The sequence below is a fragment of the Aulostomus chinensis genome, chromosome 14, assembly GCF_037954235.1.
Source record: "Aulostomus chinensis isolate RoL2024-O1b breed Wild chromosome 14, RoL_Achi_v1.0, whole genome shotgun sequence".
Taxonomy (NCBI): Eukaryota; Metazoa; Chordata; class Actinopteri; order Syngnathiformes; family Aulostomidae; genus Aulostomus; species Aulostomus chinensis.
This window is the reverse complement of record NC_141333.1, coordinates 1,464,974-1,486,236: the sequence shown is the minus strand read 5'-3', so window position 1 is coordinate 1,486,236 and position 21,263 is coordinate 1,464,974. Positions and strand designations below refer to the sequence as shown.

Here is a 21,263-nt window from a genome sequence, read left to right as displayed (position 1 = left end):
CACACACACACACACACACACACACACACACACACACACACACACACACACACACACACACACACACACGCTGCTGGATATTCCAGACACACATTGTGTTTTCCATAAAGTTTTGATTCCATGTTGAACCAGGTGCTTCCTCAGATTACACGTGTTGCCATGGCAGCTTAAAACTGGACATTGCTGACCTTTGACCCGAGGAGACGGCTACTACTGAGGCTCAGGTAGCACTGCCCCACCCAGGAGGTGGCAGCTGTTACACACCTGAAAACATCTGTAAAAAACGAGGCCTGCTGTGTTCATCAGGCCGTCAGGATACCGACGCCCACGGACGCCAATCACTGACTTGCGCTCTCAGGCCAGAAACAACTTCCTTCGCCAGCAGACGACTTGTTCCTGACATCATCAACAGAGTGGCTGCGAGCTCCAGAGCTGAGTTAGCGGTGCGTCCTCACATCTGCCCTCTGGTGACCCATAGGAGCCTAACAGGCTCTCCCAGGGGTTCTGACAGAAGGAGGCCAAGATGTGTGTTGCTATGGTGACCGCCAGGCAGGTCGCTAAGGCCCCTGTGACAGGGATGGATGAGGGTGAGGAGGCGAGGATGAGAGGAGAGGGACATAGGAGAGAGGTAAAGGTGGAGGAGAGACCAAAGACAAAAGCAAGAGCAGGAGAAGAGGTGAGGAGGCCTCCCGCAGGATCTGTAATGAGGTCATGACCTGAGGAAGAAGAACGGATGGATGGATACAGGAGCAGATGAGCAAAGAGGATGAGGAACTGAGACATGAAGAGGACGACTAGCAAGAGGTCTTCCTCCTCCTCCTCATCATCAGTAGCAGCAGTCGCTCTTCTAGTCCTCAACAAACGTTTGGTTCTGTTGACCCAAGTTCCAGTGGAGCTTTGGAGGTGCTGCGTCAAATCACTGCTCCCAGTCAGGAAAGTAGTTCCGGCTACGTGTCTGATTCTACCACTACAACGTCTCCTCATTTATGATTGTCTGCATTCAAGTAACGAGGGTTGTGTTTAACATTTAACACCACATCACAAAGACCGTTGAGGGGGGAGCGTTTCAGGTTCATTTGTTGGTTCAGTTCTCAAAAGTTTGAAACAAGTTTGTTACATGGGTGAGAGAACACATTCAGCTCCCGTCAACAGCGCTCGACACCGAGGGCTGAGCTCTGCTGAGATGCTGCCCAAGGTCCAATAACACCAACGCCACAGACGCAAACCCAGAGAGCGTCTGAAGGAACCGACAACACCTGAACGCATCATAATGTCACCTTTTTAATTCTCAAACTTGATTGTTCAATGCTACAATCCATAAAAATAATTGAAAAAGTTCTGATGATTGATTCAGAAGTCTGAATTATTAACCAGAAACAGAGAAAATTCAGTTGACTGATTACAAGACATCTTAATAATTCACGCATTTGTCCTCAACGCTTCTACGCGTCGTCAGGCCACAGGACGGGCGCCGCTACGCCATCACGGCTCCATAAAGAAGGGAAAGCTCTGAGAATGAAGAGGTTCCTGTGAGAGGAGGTGGAGCCTGCTAGGAAGCTCCGCCAGTTTAAAACAGATGCACGAGGTTCAGCTGGACGAGTTTAAAACAGCGGTGAGTTATTAAACCACAAATCACCGGGAATTAAAACGCCAAGTCTGCAGATTCATTTCTACCTCCAACAATCAGATTTGTTCCGGTCCTCACAAGACTTTGTTCATTTCACTGCCAGGACACAGGAAGCACAACTATGTTTCATGACTTTTCCTTCAAGCATCATTTCTACCATGAACACCTCAGGCTCGTGTGAGTGGTCGTGAAGATGAAACATGAAATTCTGAGGAAATCAAGACACCGGAGGAGCAGGTTGGTCTCCTTCATCGTGGGAGCCTCCTCACCCTCAGTGTCCTAATAAAGCTCAAACAGAAATGGACTCAACTGTAAAGCCCGCGTACGCCTGCTCCTCCTCCTCCTCCTCCCAGCTGTGAGTGAACACCTTCCACTCGCTCCTCCTCATCACCTCCTCCAGCACCTCCTCTTCCTCCACCTCCAGCCTCCACTGCCACACCATGCCAGACATTTCTCCCCCAAAAACAGTCAGTGACTTCCATAAACGACGCAGGGAAGGATTCTCACTCCTCCGTCCACCTGCTCAGCGCCTCATTCTCTCCTCTGTCGGTTCGCTCCACCTGCTGCCGCATTTGGCCGACCGCCAAACTAAAACACCTAACGGCCCCTAATTGGTGATGTCATCATCCAGCCCGCATTGCAGCGTGTGACTCCTATCCAGATGTGCTCTGGTCTAGCTCCTCACACCGTCCGAAAGCATTCGAACAGGCTGCACACTCCACCTTCCCTCGGCAAGCCTGCCGGCCAATCACAAGCAGAGGAATCCCCGCGAATCCCCGCCCATCGCCAAGCCCTGCGACTGCACCTCCTTCACCCCTCCTGCTCGTCTGGAGAGTCATCCGTCAGCCCCTGGTGACTGCTGGAGTGTGAAATTAAAATCCAGGAGGATGTGTGTGTGTGTGCTCACCCACGAGTGTGTGTGTGTACAGTTGACAGATATTTTGTACGGCTGGGTCCCAGTGGGACGGGTCAATAAGAGGCCTGTGGGAGCCATAATGTCACCCCCCCAAACCCCCCGGCACTGGAAACCTGAGCTAATAGAGATGTCATCGGTGGCGTGCGCGCGCACACACACACACACACACACACACACACACACACACACACACACACACACACACACACACACACGTACGTACGTACGTAAATATGACCGTGTTGAGCAGCACAGAAACACGTTTAAACACTCAAACTGGCTCGTGATCTGTGTGTGTGTGTGTGAACTCGGAGGGAGGTCTCATATTCTTTGTGGCCAGATCCTCGAATGACATCAGATGGCGGCAGCGGCGGTCGTAACTGTAATGAGTGAATGAGGGAACGCGTCACATAGTGAGTTGTTCCACGGTGAACCGAGCGAGACGGGGAACACGCCTTCATCATCACGTCTTCATCAGACGAGCTCGGTTTGGCGTGTGGTGATGCTAATTTGATGATGCCTAATGGCTTCAGTCGGTGTTTGAGCACCGCCGTGCAGCAGCTGCGACGACCTGAACTGCTGCTGCTCGCCGTTCACGACAGGCAGTGATGCTCGTTTGGGCTTCGGCTGCTGGACGGATAAACGGACGGTTTCGCAACTTTTGGCTCTGAGAAATTGAGTTGGACTTTTCTCAAAAATTCTTGGAATTTTACCAACTGAGTCTCCATCAATGAAAATGAGAATGGTGGCGAGCTGAAGCCCTAACGTCCATCTGTTAGACGTCGGACCACGAGGGCAACGGATCACATCTTCGTTGACTTCAACCTTAACTGCATGTTTGAAACTTTGTGTGTTTATCTGTGAAATTTATTTTACAGTTTTGTACCCAAATGGGACAAAGAACAAAGACTTTGAAGCAAAGCCCCTTTTTGTGGCCGTGACCCCACAATACAACGCTGCGTCTAGGATGGATCTGGAAGTTGCAGTCATGTGACCCCACATCGTCTTTATTTTGTCCCCACTTCTCTCCCAAAAATTAAAAAGTTTCGAACATGAAAATGTAATTTTAAAATATCAAATCCCCGTTGAGGAAAATCAAGCTGGTGTTTTAATTAAATCTCACAGAGAAAACCGACCCCCTCCTCTTCCTCCTGAGAGCAGCAGCCCTGCTGGCCTGTAACCACAGGGGGACTTACATCTTGCAGGAGCTTCTCCAGGTTCTCCTGGAGCTCGTAGAAGTAGCGGGAGGTGATGAGGCCGTCTCTGCTTTTCTCCAGGCAGTCTCTGGACAGCTCGATCAGCTGATGGTGGATGAAGCTCAGGACCCCGTCGGCCAGTGGGCAGACCTTATCCGGGGCCGAGGAGCAGAGCAGCTCAGCCAGACGCTCCTCCATTTGAGCCGTTGCCTGAGGGGGTGGAGGAGGGGGAGCCAATTAGGGGCGGGGGAGAGGGAGGGATGAGTCAGAGAAGAAGCACCAAACACACGCAGGGACATACGTGACAGGGCGATCGGTCAGCGCTGTCATTCAGTAATCATTCACAAGCGTCTTCCCAGCCCCGGTCCCTTCACAGCCATGTTGGTGTGAGTTTATCAAACATGAATGAAAATAAGCTGAGAATCGATCGCTGCACCAAAACTCACAGGGTTGAGGATGAACTTCGGCACGATGACGGAACTGATTTGTTTTTGGAATTCTGAATATGGACGTTACCATGAAGAAGTTGGAAAATCTGATCCATCTCTATGTGTGTTACAAAGAGCTACCGGCTCAGGTGAACGCCGCTGTGTCCTGCGAGTGCGTCACCGTGTGCTACACTTGCACAGTGACTTTACGCTGCAGACGGAGTACCGACCTTGGGGAACCGTTCCTTGTACACATGGTTCATCATGACGATCTCATGGTCAAAGGAGATGGGCGAGCGTCCGGGGCTGAAACCAAACACAGACACACTGGATGATGAAGGGCGTACAAGAAAACAAGACAAAACCAAACAGGCAAAGAGAGGAGAACAACCAAGGTGGACTGCAGGCGGGAGATCCGAGGAGTGGCGTTCAAACCAACAACCGCCACAAATAAAGGAGCCGCACGCAGCCGTTAACAAACGCTGACGGCGAAGAGGCCTGCAGTCTTGAGTTTGCAGTGTGGAGAAGCGAAGGAGCAAATACACTCATTGCCCTGTCAGTCCTGGAGGTGTTGCACATCGCCTGCTCCCTGGTACCGGCCGAGGTTCACGGGTACCGGGCCGAGGTTCACGGGTACCGGGCCGAGGTTCACGGGTACCGGCCGAGGTTCAAGGGTACCGGCCGAGGTTCACGGGTACCAACCCAGGTCCATTAATATTTCTGTCCATCGCAGGCGAGAGGAATGAGACTCCCCTCCCCTGTGAGGTCGTGTCTTGACGAGGAGGAATTCAGTGCTGTTGAGATTTCTCTGCAGACGCCTCCTGAGCAGCCTGGATGTGATGGAAACGTCTGGTCGGGTCGCCGGCGCCGGATGTCCACGACTCGTCTGTCAGTCCTCCAGGGACCTCCACGACCTGACAGGCCCACACTGATGTCTGCTTCAGTCCATACCAGAGCCCCAACAGAATATCAATGCAACCTTCTATCACTGGACTCCATTTCCCCTCCCCCCCAGCCCCCCCTTCTCAGCAGTGAGAGAGAATAGCAGCAAAATCCTTGACCTTTCTGTGTCTCACATTCAGGAGAATAGTGGATGATGATGGCTGACAGGTGGTGTGTGTGTGTGTGTGTGTGTGTGTGTGTGTGTGTGTGTGTGTGTGTGTGTTATTTATTCTAATGTATGACTATCAAACTGAATACTGCAAATGTGATCTTAGCTTGTGGCACACAGACCAGCGACATGTGAATGAAGTATTATTTGCTTTATCCTCCTTTATCGTTCTGAATGTATGAGCAGGATTGAATACCAGAGACGGGCCAGTCAGCACCACAACGTTCAAGAGCCTGGAATCATTTTCTCACTGAGCGTTTGAAGATTCACCATCCAGGACAGCTGTTCTGATGTGATGATGTCACCATCTCCTTCACTGCTGACCCCTACTCACCTTCTCTATTTGGCTTCAGCCAATATCACGGGGGTTTTGTCCAAACTCGGTTCTGTTTATCAGAAAATGTACTGGTAATGACCCAGTTCCCCTCTCCTGCAGTGGGAGTTTTAGCCTCAGGGAAACCTAAACCAGTATGGCAGCAGGTCTGAAACCTTGCTTTCATGGACCTGCTCCCTTCTTGCACTGCAAGATTTGCCACGAACGAAAAGTGTATGATACGTTACATTTTATCATAGCATAAATATAGATGTGTACACTTCAGTGATTGGGCTGCAATATATAAGATTATTCATATCAATTAATTTATTTATCTTATACACATTAAATATCTCCCAAAAAAACAAAACAAAAAAAGGTGTTAAAAACTGAAGGGAAGTTAGGTGAGGGGAGAAAAATATGGGGATCCAGACTTTGATGGTATGAGTCACTGCTACCCCCCCCCCCCCCCCACACACACACACACACAGCCCCACTACGATGAGGTAATGCCTGAAGTCATCCATCGGCAACTCAAAGTCCAATTAGCAGCTTAATAGGAATGAGAGCAGCTTGAATGTGACATAGGAGCTGAACGTCATGGAGGCTGTTTATCATGACTGCGACACACTCACTCACACTCACTCACACACACACTCACACACACACACACTCACACTCACTCACACACACACTCACACACGCTCACACTCACTCACACACACACTCACTCACACACACTCACACACTCACACTCACTCACACACACACTCACACACACACACACTCACACTCACTCACACACACACTCACACACGCTCACACTCACTCACACACACACTCACACACGCTCACACTCACACTCACTCACACACACACACTCACTCACACACACACACACGCTCACACCTCCCTTTGTCTTGAGTTCAATCGTGAATACAGAATATGACCTTTGTATCATCAAAATTTGTTTGTATTCTAGGTTTAATTCAATCGAAGGATCATTTGGATCGTGAAGATTTCAAAGGTCTCAGTGACTGCAGGACGTTTATCGTCTCTCCATCAGTCCGCGACAATTCAGCCTCCAGGGCCGATCCGCATCCCCTCCAAACATTAACCACCTTTCCTACAACCAAAATAAATCAGAAGCCTTCCATTAATCATCAAGAGGGCTTTTTTGAGATCACTTTCTGACCCTGGTGCCGTAGCTTTGTTCAGGACACCAGAGACGCGTGGGAATCAACACGTGAAAGACGCAGAAGTCCCTCTTCGAGAGAAGCAGCCGCCGCCAGGTAGCACCGTTGTTCAACCACTTCCACATGAACTCACCACAGCTGTCAATCACCAGCAGCTCCAGCTCACTCAACTTTAAGACTTCTTTCATGTCTGAGTTCCACGAGGAAGAGAAATCAATCTGAGCGTGAGCGGCCCGCCACCGGGCTGCGTCAGTAAAGGTTAGCCTTGACAGGGATGGATTCACCGCCGGCGGCTGTTATATGCATTCTTTAATTTCACAGAATCTCTTCTTCGTGGCTCGGTGTTATTCTTCAGCTCCAGCCTTTATTAAAATGAAGCTCCTGTTCAGAGCCAGCTGCAGCGGAGGTCGGCCTGAAATCCCCAGGATGAATAACACGAGAACGCCAGACAAAGGCTAATTAGGAAAGGGCTATATTTCTGCTGTAATGGGAAATAGGAATCGCCTCACGGCGATCCCTGCTCCAAACGCCTTCGTCATTATTTTGAGAAACGACCTTGATGAGGAGGCGTCAGAGGAAGTTGTGGGAAAGTTGTTTTACTGAAGGACACAAGTTCAAAGGAAGAGAACAAAGGAGATCTTTCTGAGTAAGAGCTGAAGCCAGCAAGCAACACGGTTTTGATTCCAACATAGTTGGAGGTGTTGAGGAAGCAGTGATGTCACACGTGACAAAGGCACTCAGAATGCAAACGAGCCCATTGGTGGAGGGCGTAATTGAAGTAAATCAGACGAGACAGAGAATCAGATGGTGGCGGTGAGGCACGGGGGAGGCAGAGGTGAGGAGGGGGGAGGGACTGTGTGTGTGTGTGTGTGTGTGTGTGTGTGTGTGTATGTGTAAAAAATAACATTGACGCTTCACAACTGAGGCGGTCGACTCGGGAAATGAGAGGCCTAATTGACCGTGACAGAGAGCTGGGCAGAATGTGGATGAGCCACAGTTAGTGCGTGTGTGTGAGTGTGTGCATGTGTGTGCGTGCGTGTGTGAGTGTGTGCATGTGTGTGTGTGTATATCCCAATGATGGCAGGACTGGTATCACTGTCTCAGTTGCTCGTTATTTGCAGGTTGCAGTCTCAGGTCCCTCCTGTGTGACCATTTATTGTTTGAAAGAATCTCTACTAAAACTAATATAAACTAACTAACTAACTAACTAACTAATAGTCAGGCAATCAAGCTTTCATCTGAACAGAGCTTTCAGAAAAGGTTTTGTATTTTATCCTGAGTCTATTCAGTAAATCGTCTCTGTTGGACTTCCATGGACATCAAACTTCCACTTGGCAGTCGTTCATCTCTCGTAAAACGCCAACAGAACACAGGACCGTTCTGGAGCACGGGGTGATGTCACATCCCTCTCGTACACCTCAGCGATGTCTACGTCACACTGAGCTTTGACCACCAAAAGTTTCCAGTTCATCCTTTAGTCCCAGTGGACGTCGTGGCAAACAGGAGGAAATTCCCTCCAGGGGCTCCTGGGGTTCGACAAGCCAGCGGCAGGTTATCATTTCCACATTTTCAGTGTTCGGTCTCGTATTTACTTCAAACTTAAGAGAGGTGAAAGCCGCCCCCTTGACACGGAGACATGACCAGAGCAGAGACGAGGAGAGAGAACAGACGATTGACCAGCAGGGTTTAAATTAGAGATGAACAGACTATGAAGTGACTGTCATCCCTCATCGCAGAGCTATAAAATTAGCATATAATTGTGCTCTGAGCCTCATATTCATTTGTTCTCTCTGTCATGAGGATACGCATCTTCCCTCCCTCCCTCCACCTCCTCCCCCCGGGTCCAATTATCATCATCGTCGTCTCAGTCGGCCTCTTCCTGTTCCCAGCTACTCCATATTGTCTCTTGACACAATCACCTTCTTTAGTATTTCAGCAGCCATGGATGCACATCTCAAACTCATCTTCCTCGCACATTTACGTCTCCGTGCTGGAGTGAGACGTCAGACGGACAGAGGGATTACGTTCCAGACTGTCCTTCTATCCCATTTCTCCATCATGTTACACTTCTGGAAAGGCTCAACAAAATTCTTCAACTTTGGCTCCAATGTCTAAAGGGACTGGGGGATGAACTGGTAAGATTTTGGTGGTTAGAGGTCAAACGTCGACGCTCCAGTCACCTCACATCTCAGGAAGACCAAGAGGGAGTTCCTGTCCACAAGGACTTGAGGACGAACTGAAAGCTGCTGGTCACTGATTTATATCACCAGTTAAGAGTCACTCTGATGATGCTGGAAGCCTGAATGCTATGGTAAGCAGTGCTAAGCTAACGTTAGCCTATGTAGGAACTCCACCAGGGTCACATGACTTCAAGTTCACCACCACTAAGCTTCAGGCTTCTTGTGTTCACCCTGATGACCTTTCATGACCTCCACAACCTCTGTAGGCTCCTCTAGACTCTTGTTAGCAACCCAGGTTTTTAAGACTCTGAGATTCTTTAGAATCACACAACAAAATGTTTAAAAATCTTCTTCTTCTTTTAACTTCAGACCCCACTGGCTTGCAGACGAGCGAACAGGGACGTCAACGTCAACGCGGATTTGAAGACTCCACATCCGGGGGAGAGACAGCACAAGAACTTGTTCTTCTGGATGAAGTTGATGAGTCTCAGTTTCACAGTTCATTCTGGCGTTGCCGTATTGTTATTTGGGCCTGGTGGCCTTCAGAAGAGCTGAGTTTGAGTTTAGGCCCAGCTTAAGGATGGTGTAGCTCGCTGCAGTGGGCGGGAACACCCTCAATACGTCTGTGTCCCTCACTAGAGATCTTTTATGAATCTGATCAGTGGCTCAGTCCCTCACTGTTTCACTCCTACCTGACATCTGTCTGCAGCGCCTTCTCTTCACCTGTCAGAGCTCGCAGACAGACGGCTGTTTACGGACCAACAGGGCGCGACGGCCTCAACCAAAACACCCTCGCAAAGTTGAACGCCATCTCTGCGACGGCAGCTCCTCCCGACAGACATGTTCATGTTAGCTTCTCAGTCACTGTTATAGACATTGTGATGAGCAAGGGAGGTTTTACACGCGCACACACGCACGCACGCACACACACACACACGCACGCCAATCAGATACACACCATGCAACTTCGTCATGCTTTCTTTCATCTTCACTTCCTCACTGTGAAGAAAGGGAGATAAAGAAAAAGGAAAAGCAGCATGAAGAAGAAATGGAGGTGGGGGTGTTGTTGAAAACATGGAAAAGATTTGGCTGCACTCAGAAAAGTAACGACAGACTGTAAAGCGGCAAATGAAAAGGATAAAGAGGGTGAAATCTTGACAGGTGGAAACAAAGAGAAAGAAGCGGACAGAAAACAGAAGAAGGAAAGACGGACGGAGACGGTCGGTGCGGGCAGACAGGAGCACGGCGCCGATATGTGAGGGGACGTCAGAGCGAGAATCTGACCTTCTGAAGATCGATGCACATCAGGAGGCTGCTGCCGGCCTCTCTCTTACTCAGCAGGGACAATGACAGTAAAGCACCAGTTTAAAGCTGACGCTCCGTCAGGAGCTCTGAGTGTTCATGAATGAGCTACAGTGAGACGGATGGTGCAGGGTGAAGAGTGCAGGACAGCCACCATCCTGACCCTGAGCTGGTTGAACTGGAGTGGGGAGGAGGGTTTGGACAGGACAGGAGGTGGTTGAGGCATGAATGTGTGACTCAAGGCTCAGACACACACCTGGAGGAACAACTGTTGCAATTTTCAACAGTTTCTTTTTCACAACAAATGGTCCTAATGATGCAGGAAAAGACTGCAAGGGGCTCTTCAGAGGTCTTCCTCCACCGCCCGCTGCTAGCGTTCATTACTGCTAGCGTTCATTACTGCTAGGCTAACTAGCAACAATAAAAGATGCAGAGAGAAAATGATGACCTCTTTTTGAGTAGAAAACCATCCAGACTAAAAACAAAAACAACCCATATTTAATAATGAGGTTCAAAGAAGGGGTCCCCAAACCCAGCAGTGACGTGCGTTGGCCCTGCCCACTCGTTCATACAGTCTATTTATAGTGTGTTGACACAGACCGCAGTATTCAGCAGGTCAGTTACTGTGTGCAGTTCACACACACTCAATGTTCCACTCAGACTTTTGCATCGGTGTTTGCACTGTCACGTTCTCATATGAACTCTGCTCCTACCTGAGACTACGTGAGCGTGGTCTCATGGCGGGGGAGCGGCGTCCCTCCTCGTCCGTGATGCTCTCAGAGCTGAAGTGTTTGGTGAGGAAGTGCAGCTCATCTGGGGTGGGCTGGAAGGGCAGCTGGTGCAGCTTCTCCTGAGATGAACAGGAGGACTGTGAGAGGAGGAGCACAGAGGGAGCACAGATTACAACCAGCACTGGAGCTACGCTAGCAGGAGTCGAGGTTTGGGTTTACAGCAGGAGACAACCCTTGGGGAGGCGGTTACAGCCGGCGCTATGCTAGGACACCTGCTGTTGTCTTATGTACTCAGCCTGACTGACTGATAAATCATCTGGTGCTACCTTCATGAGCTGTTCAAGCTTCATTTCCTTGACGTGCAGCAGTAACATGCTGACCTGCCTCTGTGCCTGAATGGATCAAGCTAAGTCTGCCTCTGTGTTAGCACAGCGAGCTCACAGGTACGCTAGCAGCCTGTGGGTTCAGCTCTCACAAACACCACTCAGCTCGCTGCGTTTGAAGCTGAGCCTCATGTTAGAAGCTACAGAGAAAGCGCACACCAGGGTACGAAGACGGGAGATGAAGGAGTAGCTGAAGGTAAAAGAGGAGGATTAGACTGGAGGGACAGACGATAACTCGCAGGGGAGAGAGGAGGGAGGAAGTAGAAGACAGGAAGCAGATACTTGAGGGCGTCACAGAGGAGGAAGAGAGCAGAGAGGATGCTGGGAGATGTTTGTGAGGATGGTGGCTCTGAGGGGGTTCGTGGCTCGTGACTACAGACAGAATTACAGGTAGAGATATTTACCGAGACAGTGGAGCTGGGAGTGTTGGTGCCGTAGCCAGAGGACGGCAGCGAGGCCAGAGACCAGCGTCGGCCATCAGTCCTGGAGAGAGAAGCAGAGGAAGGAAGTATGACAACAACACAACGCACTTTCATAGTCAGACAAGTACATTTATAGCAGCCATGTAAGCAAGATGCTGCACTGTCACACACAGCAACAACAGTTAGTCGAAGGAGGGAAACCCCGCCCCCTCCCCCACCCACGGAGCATGAGGAGTCCACAGCTGCTTCTATTGGTTTGACCCATTCAAGGACAAGAGAGAGTCGTGCTTGACTAGTGTGCTCAGCCATGCAGGACGGAGGAGGGCAGGAAGAGGGCGACACAAGGGAGAGCCACGTGGAAGGTCAAAGGTCAAACTGAGGGGTTACCTGTCAGCCCTGTGTCCGTGACTGTGAAAGAGACAAGATATTGGTTTGCTTTTTCTTCAGCAGCTTTAAGTGTGTAACACACACACACACACACACACACACACGCACACACACACACACACACACACGCAGAAAAGCCTTTGTTTTCTTTAAGATTCCATATACATTTTCACAGCATGACAATAATCTGTTACTGTGATCATAATATTTATAACTTATAATATAATAATATCTTCTTCGGGATTAATTGTTGCTAGTTGTTCTGTTTTTCTTCTTCTTAGGAAAGAAGAAAGCTGGAATTTATGTCCACGTCCCATGAAGTTGAGCAGAAGCCATGAAGCTTCAGTGTGACCAGGCAGTGAGCTGTCATATCAAACTCCACCACATGGTGTCACTACTGTCGTATTGCTGCAGCTCTGAGGTCACCAGCCAGCCAGACACAACCTCCAGTCCTCATCAACAAGAATGCTGGGGCTGGCTGCTACAGTGCTGCTATACTAACATCGATGTAGTAGGACAGAGCCTGAAGCGTTTCAGGAAGACAAGAAAGATGCGTTTCCACGGAAACATCATCATCTCAATGAGGCAGGACTGAGGAACGTCTGTCCCCTTGCCGATGTTCTATTCTACTGTTAGAACTGCTAGTTGTTTCAGTTCCGGTACTTTTTGGAGCAGCAGTTGCAGCATTGAGAGATCTCTGACACACAACTCTGGTGGACCCTGGCCAGGTTCTGGTCCTGGCCAGAAAAATGCAGCCCAACCCACCCACCCACCCACACACACACACACACACACACACACACACCCACCCACACACCCACACACACACACACACACCAAAATTATCAACTATGGAAGTATTCCATTCATTAATAATCAATTTTGTTACCGTGTGTGTGTGTGTGTGTGTGTGTGTGTGTACACGCATCTCACCTGCGGGCAGGAACAAAGGAGAAGTGTGCAGCTGTGTTTGGGGAGAAGTTTCGAGGACTGTCCAGAGGGCTGGTACCTTTTGGGGGGGGGGGGGGGGGAGAGAGAGAGAGAGAGATTCTTGAGGAACATGAATACTTCCAGAGCAGAAGTGATCCCACCGACAGTGTTGAGCTGGTTCGTTTTGACCTTCAACTTAAGACGGGAGCAGAAGGAGCTAATGAGAGGACTGATGGAGGGTAGGGAGGATGAGGAGGAAGACAGACGCCATGGAGAGATCAATCGTGTCTCTGCTCCAGCTTGAGGGTCGCTGATGAGGAACAACTGGAGATGACGGCAACCTCAGTTAAAAAGTAGCAAGCGTTTCAAATATTCGTGACATTTTGGAGGTCCGTTTTGTCGAATGATGCCCGAAGTCATGATACCTGGAAAATACTCTGATGACCTCAGCCTTTAGATATCAGGGTTAGAGATCAGCATCCTTCCCCAGTGTGGAGGATCCATGGTTCCCACATGGAAGCAGAGAACTTCAGTCCTGATAGTTTAGTGATGCTGGTGTGTCCGTTTGTCAAGGTTACTGAAAATGTGAGGGTGGGTTTTGCTGAAATTGCAGGTAGAACTTTGGTTGAAGAAGAGTGAGTGGCGTTGATGGCGGAGCAGATCTGGATGTGATAAGGAGGTGCTGTCTCTGCTCTGGGTTTCCTCACGCACGGCTCCTGGTTTTGTCTGGTCTCCTTGTCAATCCACTGTGATGCTGCTGCTGGCTACAATAAACACGGATGTCATGAATTCCCTGGATTAAATAAGGAACTGAATTGGAGGGAACATGTCCATCCTTCACACGTGAAGCCTAATGGCCAGATGTCTGGATGCAGCGCTGCGAGTGGAACTAACAATCCAGGATATGCTGAGAGGGTCAACATGCACGCACAGAGTAACAGCAGGAAGGATTAAGTAGTCCGACATTTCCATTACTCATCTTCCTCTGCTCATGCGGACTGAGCAGACATGAATTTGCTTCGTCTCAGACGGGATTCTCAGCAACTGTGGAGGAGAACACGTGTGTGCATACTTGAACATACTTTGTTCAACATATCAGTCCAACAGAGGGTTGTTAGTGTCCAAGGTGCGTTAGGTTTGACAGACACCGAGGTCTCGGGGGAGTGCCGACGCGGTCGCACTTGACGGCTCATAACTGAGAGGACGCTGGTCACGGCGAGGCCAGTTGAAGCGCCGATCGGAAGGTTTCTGGCTGTGAAGCAAAGGCACCCAGCAGGGACGTGGAGCCTGGTGTTTCTGTCAGACGAAGGGATACCTCCTCAACCTAAAAGCTAGCTTTCACTAAAGGAAGTCTTCAGCTCAAAGATGTTTTGTCCCTCTTGCATGACTTCTGTGGCTACAGAACGCAGACAGAACCAGCAATGTACATTCACATGTTCAGAAACAAAACTGTCCAAAACCTCTCCAGGTCATCATCCGGCGTGATCCAGGTCTCCTGTATCCAGCTGTGTAACCACAGCACTCATCCACACACACCTTGATCGCAGGTAAAATCAAACCAGAGGAGTTCCTGCCATTGTGAGTGAGTGTTGGTGGATTCCAGAGCCGGAACAGAAGCTCACACATTTATGACATGATACCAGCGGAGGAGGCCAGTGGTTACAGTAGCAGCTGACAGCAGTTCGCTCCCACCAGCTGCTCTCAATGCGTCACTCTGACTCTGGAGCTGCGACTCAGCGTGATTGTGTGTACCTGCTGGAGTCAAACTAACAGTGAATCAACGTCCTCCCACATCACGTAAACTCACAGAGGTAATCAAGGCTCATGTGACAGAACCAGGGGCACTTGTGCTCCCTGCACAGCCGCTGCTCGTCACACCAACACATCCCAGTTCTCGTCATGATTGTATTGTATTTTCAGCTCAAACAAATGAGAGAAATGTAAACCACACTTGTGTGTGACAGGCGGTGTCAGCTTTAGTACAGAAGCTTCTACTCCGTCTCATTTTTGAAGGTTTTCCGCTGCAAACAGCAGTGACAGTGACCTACTTCAGCAAAGATGAAGAAGTATATGAGCTACATGCAAATGTAATATCTGCTTTCTTCAGTCTCGCTCACTCGCTCGCGCGCTGCCTCTCCAGGGAGACCGCCGTTGGAATAACAAAATACAGCTATAATTGGGGAGGGATAAGAGAGAGGAAAAAAACTTTCTCTGGAATGTGAGACCAGAAACTGAACAAGAGAAACCTTGAATCCCTGCTGTCTCCATCCTTCATTACAATTACAAAGATTGTTTGACAGAATTAATCAGGAGTCGGAGCACACAGCTGCCAATCATCTGCTGACCTTTCGCAAATAACAGCTCACTGTCAGCCAGCAGGAGAAAGGAAAGTTCAGGGCAGAGAGAAAGGAAAGAAGATGACAAAAGAAGAGTGGCAGCCGGAGAAGGAATGAGGGATTTATGCAGACTTTCGACATTTAATAAAAGTCATTTTGGAAGAGGATTGGTCCTCATCAGCCCTGCAGGATCTTAAGAGCCTGAAGAATCTCCATGTGATTAACAGTAACTGGCTGGATGATTGAAACCATGATGAGACCCCTGATTAGGGTTGGGAGGAGAGAGGAGACAGGCAATCATCTACTCATGGAGACGCTCCCTGGGAATGAAGGGGAAGCTTCCCTGGCCTCCAGCTCTGCATATTAATCCAACAGAGAGGTTTCACAGTATCAGCTCAGATTAGCTCTCCTGCTTTCTGTGGCGATAACATGAGGTGGTCACTGCAAGCGTGGCGTCCCCTCCTTCACCGCAATCTGGCCTTCGTAGAACAAACTACCGTCTTTGTAACAAAGAAGTCCTTTTGTGAGCAAATTCAATCAGACTTCATGAGGTTGCCCAAGTATGTGGTCGGACCGCTGAAGTGCCAGCCGTCACTGGAACCCTTATTGTGTTACACAGAACTTGTACAGCGGCTGGGAGTTGTCTTATTGTTGTTTTACTAGCTAGCAGCCTGCAGCAGCAGCTCAGATTCACCAGAGGGCGCTGCTGCGGAGACGGCGCTTCATCCAGCGAACCTGCGCCGTGCGAGCTCTAAGACGACTGAATGGAAGAAGACGTGAAACTCTGTGAGACAGCGAATTACATTCAGTACATTTGATAATGGCTGTGATGGACCTTTATAATGACGTGCATATTTCATGTATCTGTATATATATATATATATATATATATATATATATATATACAGATACAGTATATGTAAATATAAAATATAAAATATAAAAGTTGAAATTCATGACGTGTTTGTTCTTCACCAGTCCTTTTTAACGGCAGATTTCATTCATGAATTGTTTTCAAAGTTTGAGTCCAGAGGAAAGAAATCACACTGAATTCCTCTTTTGAGTGAAAAAGGTTGCAGTCGTTGATGTACATGAGAATAACTTTGCATTTTGGTGAGCAGGTAAAGAAAATGTGCGATGCTGAATGGCCGCCAGACTACAGCTGCTCCCTGGGACGTTTCGGATTCATTTACTCAGGGAAATGAGCGCCAGTCAGCACCAGAAAATATAGCTTTTTTTGTTGCTTCGCGACAGAGGGACGTAAATATGATGTCCACTGATGTCCTTGGACGATGCTGACCTAAAAGGCCACGATGTAAATGATGTCGCTTTAGCTTTCATTGACCGCTGAAGCCTTTGCCTCAACCTCACTCAGAGGAAGACCAACATCTCCCCGTTGGACTTGACAGCAGTGGAATGAGCAACAGAAACATCCATTAGTGATGTTGAATTAGCTGTCTTTATTCCCTCAACAGGTTTTGTGACGTGGACAGACTGAAACACACAAGAGTGGTGGCTGCAGTGTTACCATGGCAACACAGCAGCCTGGAGGATGGAGATGGAGACAGCAGGAGGACGAAAAAGAGGACAAGAAGTGAAAGACGGATTGGAGGATAAGGACGAGGCACTAGACGATGACCCCCCCCCCCCCACAACGCTGTTTTTACTTGATTATTCCTTCATCCGTCGTTTCGTCCATGGTTCAGTGTCTCATCTACTAATTACCAACCCAACAATGGAACAACCCTCTCAGGTTTCCTGACAGCAGCTCTCAAAGCGTCACTGCACGTCTTTAATTTGCTTGTTTTCCCCGAAGAACCACAAAATTATTCTGTTTTCACTAAAATCCAATCATGAGAACAACATTCTCCTGCCTGAGAGGACACGAATGTCCTTTCCAGTGTCAAACCGCTTCAGCTTCTTGGTCTCCAGCTGACATTTGCATCTCTGTATTGTCTGCTAGCCAAAGCTATGAGCCGACGCTGAGATGTGAGGGGTGAAGCACTTGATCAGATCAATACAACACCAAAGTTACAGAACTGTGTTTCTAAGAATGTTGTAGGTGTCACAGATGCGTCACGGATCATTTGGCGAACAGTGAGGCGACCCATCAGCGGCTAGCGGCTAGCGGCACACTGGCTGACCAGCAGCAGGGAAGCGTCCCGTTTAGCTTCTTCCATTCACATCCTCGTCGTCACTTCACATCTGTCATGATTCCTGTGCTAAGAATTCCGAGCTGGTGTCTTGAACCTGAAAGCAGCACCAAAGCCAGACTCAGGAGCCGCCGAGGTTAGAACAGCAACACTAGCGGGACTGACAGGTGTAAGACCTCCTTTTAAATATTTGCTTGTTTTGGCTGCTGAGTCACGTCAACACAGCCACTTAGTCAAGAGTGTGTGTGGGTGTGTGTGTGGGGGCTGCAACTGACAGGTTTGCTTTACAGGAAATGAGATGTGAGTGTTAGACGAGTGGTATAAATATCAGCATCTCTCATCTCACGCGCCCATCCTGCGCCCCTCCGTCACCATCACCCATCAATTCCTCGTCTGTCCTTCCAGACCTCACCAGCTCCCCTTCAGTCACCATCAATCAGTCTCCCCATTATTCATCTTTCTCTCTCCGGCTTTTATCATGTGAAGTGTGGGGTGCAGTGGGAGTCTGGCTTTGGTGCTGCTTTCAGGTTCAAGACACCAGCTCGGAATTCTTAGCACAGGAATCATGACAGATGTGAAGTGACGACGAGGATGTGAATGGAAGAAGCTAAACGGGACGCTTCCCTGCTGCTGGTCAGCCAGTGTGCCGCTAGCCGCTAGCCGCTGATGGGTCGCCTCACTGTTCGCCAAATGATCCGTGACGCATCTGTGACACCTACAACATTCTTAGAAACACAGTTCTGTAACTTTGGTGTTGTATTGATCTGATCAAGTGCTTCACCCCTCACATCTCAGCGTCGGCTCATAGCTTTGGCTAGCAGACAATACAGAGATGCAAATGTCAGCTGGAGACCAAGAAGCTGAAGCGGTCAGGTGTGTTCATCCCCTAAGTGCACATTTCAACTGTCACCACACAAACACAAATACAAACAGAGCTACACAGTGTGTGCGTGTGTGTGTGTGTGTGTGTGGGGGGGGGGGCACCACTGCAGCTTTGCTCCCAAGACATCAACAACAAAATAATTACTGTTAAATGATGTTTTTACAGTTACTTTTCTTTCTTTTTAATTTTCCCCTGTGATTCTGAACGGCCCAAAGATGATTCCCGCCTGATCATGAGAACAATCCTCCATTTCTAGTTCTACTGAACAGATTCTCACAAGAAACTGAAACCAGACAATTGTTGGAATTTGCTTGAAAGGGATTTAAATGTGTATCAGACGACAGATTCCCAGCCGGGACCTACGGGAAAATATTACCACTGTCATTTCATGCAGCCAAATTTCCAACACCAACTTTTCGGCCGACTGGGAGGTGAATCCAACCCTCTTTTGAAAGAAGCTCATTCTGTTTGACTTGTCTTCCAGATACATTCCCTCAATCCAGCCATTCACAGGAAGCAGCTGCTGAGGGCTTTGGGCCGAGGCTTCAGGCACGAGTCGGGGTTCACGGTGGTGGTGCAGAGGCGTGTTTGAGCTGCAGGCGAATTGAATCAAACCTCCATCGAGCGTCTAAACTACGGTGTTCAACGCCCCACGACTTAGATTCTAACGGCCTTACTAGCCCACGGCAACTCAGCCTAATGGGCTCACCAGTAGCAGCTAAGATGTCAAGACTTATGTTCCTGAAAAGGAAACCTTGATTAGCAGACTGAGTCTCACCATCACTGAGAAAGGAGCATTAAATGTCCGGGTAATAATAGATTATTAATTTTTAAAATCAAACTCTGTCAGTATGAGTGTCTTTCCTTGCACCGCTGGGTTGTCAGTAGCTGTTTTTCACACACTCTCACTGGGAGTGTCATGTACGCACAACTCCGCCCAATGAGGAGTGTGTCGGCATCAGGGACTTGATTGATTCTGCTGCTTCATGTTGTTCGCTGTCAATGAAACAACCGAAGTACAGAATGTCGCGGTTTTTTGTGTCCTTATTTCCCTGAGAACAGTCCCCCATTGTGTCTTCAGATCCGGGTCGGCTCATCCATCACCTGTGAGTCCCGTCCAGTGGTCGGCAGCCTTCGTCCCTGCTATCACAGTCGCAGGAAACGTGGAGCAGTGGCAGCTCAGCGGGCCGCTGGAGCTGTTAATTGAGCTTTGTTGATGTGTGATAGTAAACAACAGGACTCTGTGTCGCACATCACACCTGCTGGGATTAATCACACCTTTCAGCACATCAAGAGCCAATTAGCTCCCCGATGAGGCTGCAACAGTTTCCATCCAGTAATCGTCTTCTTCTGGTGGGACCTGAGGATGGTGATGGCTGTTCGGTTTGCCTCCAAATATGTCCACCAGATTAGTCTTTGGTCGGATTTAATGTGAAATGATGATGCTACTATGAACTACATCTGAGGATGAATCAAGTTACATGGCTGCCACCTAAAATAGACAAAAATGACAAGTAAAAACCCCAAACTGTCAGAGAAGCAGCCTGATCCAGCAGACTAGGGTCTGAGAGTCAACAGCTGTGTGTGTCGGCTGACAGGACCAGCAGCATCCGTGTCCAGGTCAGAAGAATCTGGTCACTGGACCACAAATCTACGCTCCCATGAGAAGCGGGATAGCCGACCTGTTGGCCAGCAGCTTCTGCGTGTGTATCCTGTATGTGTGAGTGTGTTACCTGTGTGTCCATGCAGAGGCGAGTGAGGTCGGGGCAGAGTTGGGGAGGTGCTGGACGTCACAATCAGACTCTTCCTGTTGCTCGTCCGGCAGCTGAGGAAAGAAGAGGAAGATCCCAGGTCAGGTGACATCATCTCCTTCATCTGAAGCCGAGGTCCATGAAGCCCAGATATCTGGACTAATATCTGTAGAACTTCCTGGCAATGAACCAGACACAGAGCTGCCATCCACCAGCGGACGTCACTCACAGTCCCTGGTCAGACGCACATTAGAAAGGACACACACTCAGAACTGTGAACCCCCTTCATGAGTAATCCTTCCAAAAATGGCCGCCAGCATCAGGAACAGCAGGTGCTGCTGTCAGACGCTCGGCGCGGCTGGCGAGTCTGCAGATGTTAGCGTTTGACTGAGAGATGCTTCTGATTCGTCCTTCACACCACAGGGCACCAGCAACACACCGCGACTGAGGGAAACTGCACAAAACTGAACTGCACAAACATCACAAACAAATGAAGTGAAAGGGATTGACTTGTGACTACAAATAAGAATGAAACCAGGATGTAGAAATAACACTGCCGGCTCTCCGCGCTGGGAAAAAGCCAAACCTAAGAGTTCCCAAATGAGTCACCTTGTTCTGGTCCGGACAAACCCTGACGAACAAAGACTCGTCCCTGAAATCGTCTGTCCCTCTATCGTCGTTTCTGAGTGGGAAAGCAACATTTATTTCAACACAGAACTTTGCGTTTTTGTTCACCGATCACGTTCCCGGTTTAATGTCAGCAAATATCACACAGGGCTCATCACCAATGGACGCACAGAGAGGAGGTCGATCCTGCAGTCAAACGGCTCCCTCGTGCTTGTGTGTGTGTGTGTGTGTGTGTGAGAGCCCGCACTGTTGTACAAAAGATGTTAGTAGAATAAAGAGAGCAATCTGCTCTGAAGCTGACACGTGTCCCCAGATGGGAGAGGAGGAGGAAATGAAGCGGCAGCCGCCACCTCATCACCGCCGGCACTGAGGCTCACGGGATCGATCCACT

General features: G+C 49.1%; 1 protein-coding gene across 9 annotated transcripts in view; it reads right to left on the bottom strand.

Annotated features, from left to right (window-relative positions):
- mast2 (microtubule associated serine/threonine kinase 2) overlaps positions 1-21,263 on the bottom strand; it is a 138,076-nt gene that overhangs the window by 20,201 nt on the left and 96,612 nt on the right. For 5 of the 9 annotated variants that reach the window (XM_086225458.1, XM_086225459.1, XM_086225460.1 and 2 more), the window contains 7 exons: positions 20,228-20,319; positions 13,126-13,201; positions 12,193-12,213; positions 11,788-11,866; positions 10,983-11,137; positions 4,398-4,473; positions 3,740-3,949 (listed from right to left, as the gene is read on the bottom strand). In XM_086225458.1, coding sequence (XP_086081584.1) covers positions 3,740-3,949; positions 4,398-4,473; positions 10,983-11,137; positions 11,788-11,866; positions 12,193-12,213; positions 13,126-13,201; positions 20,228-20,319 — 709 coding nt within the window. The remainder of the gene's footprint in view (positions 1-3,739; positions 3,950-4,397; positions 4,474-10,982; positions 11,138-11,787; positions 11,867-12,192; positions 12,214-13,125; positions 13,202-20,227; positions 20,320-21,263) is intronic. The other 4 variants (XM_086225462.1, XM_086225463.1, XM_086225461.1 and 1 more) reach the window with 3 other exon arrangements.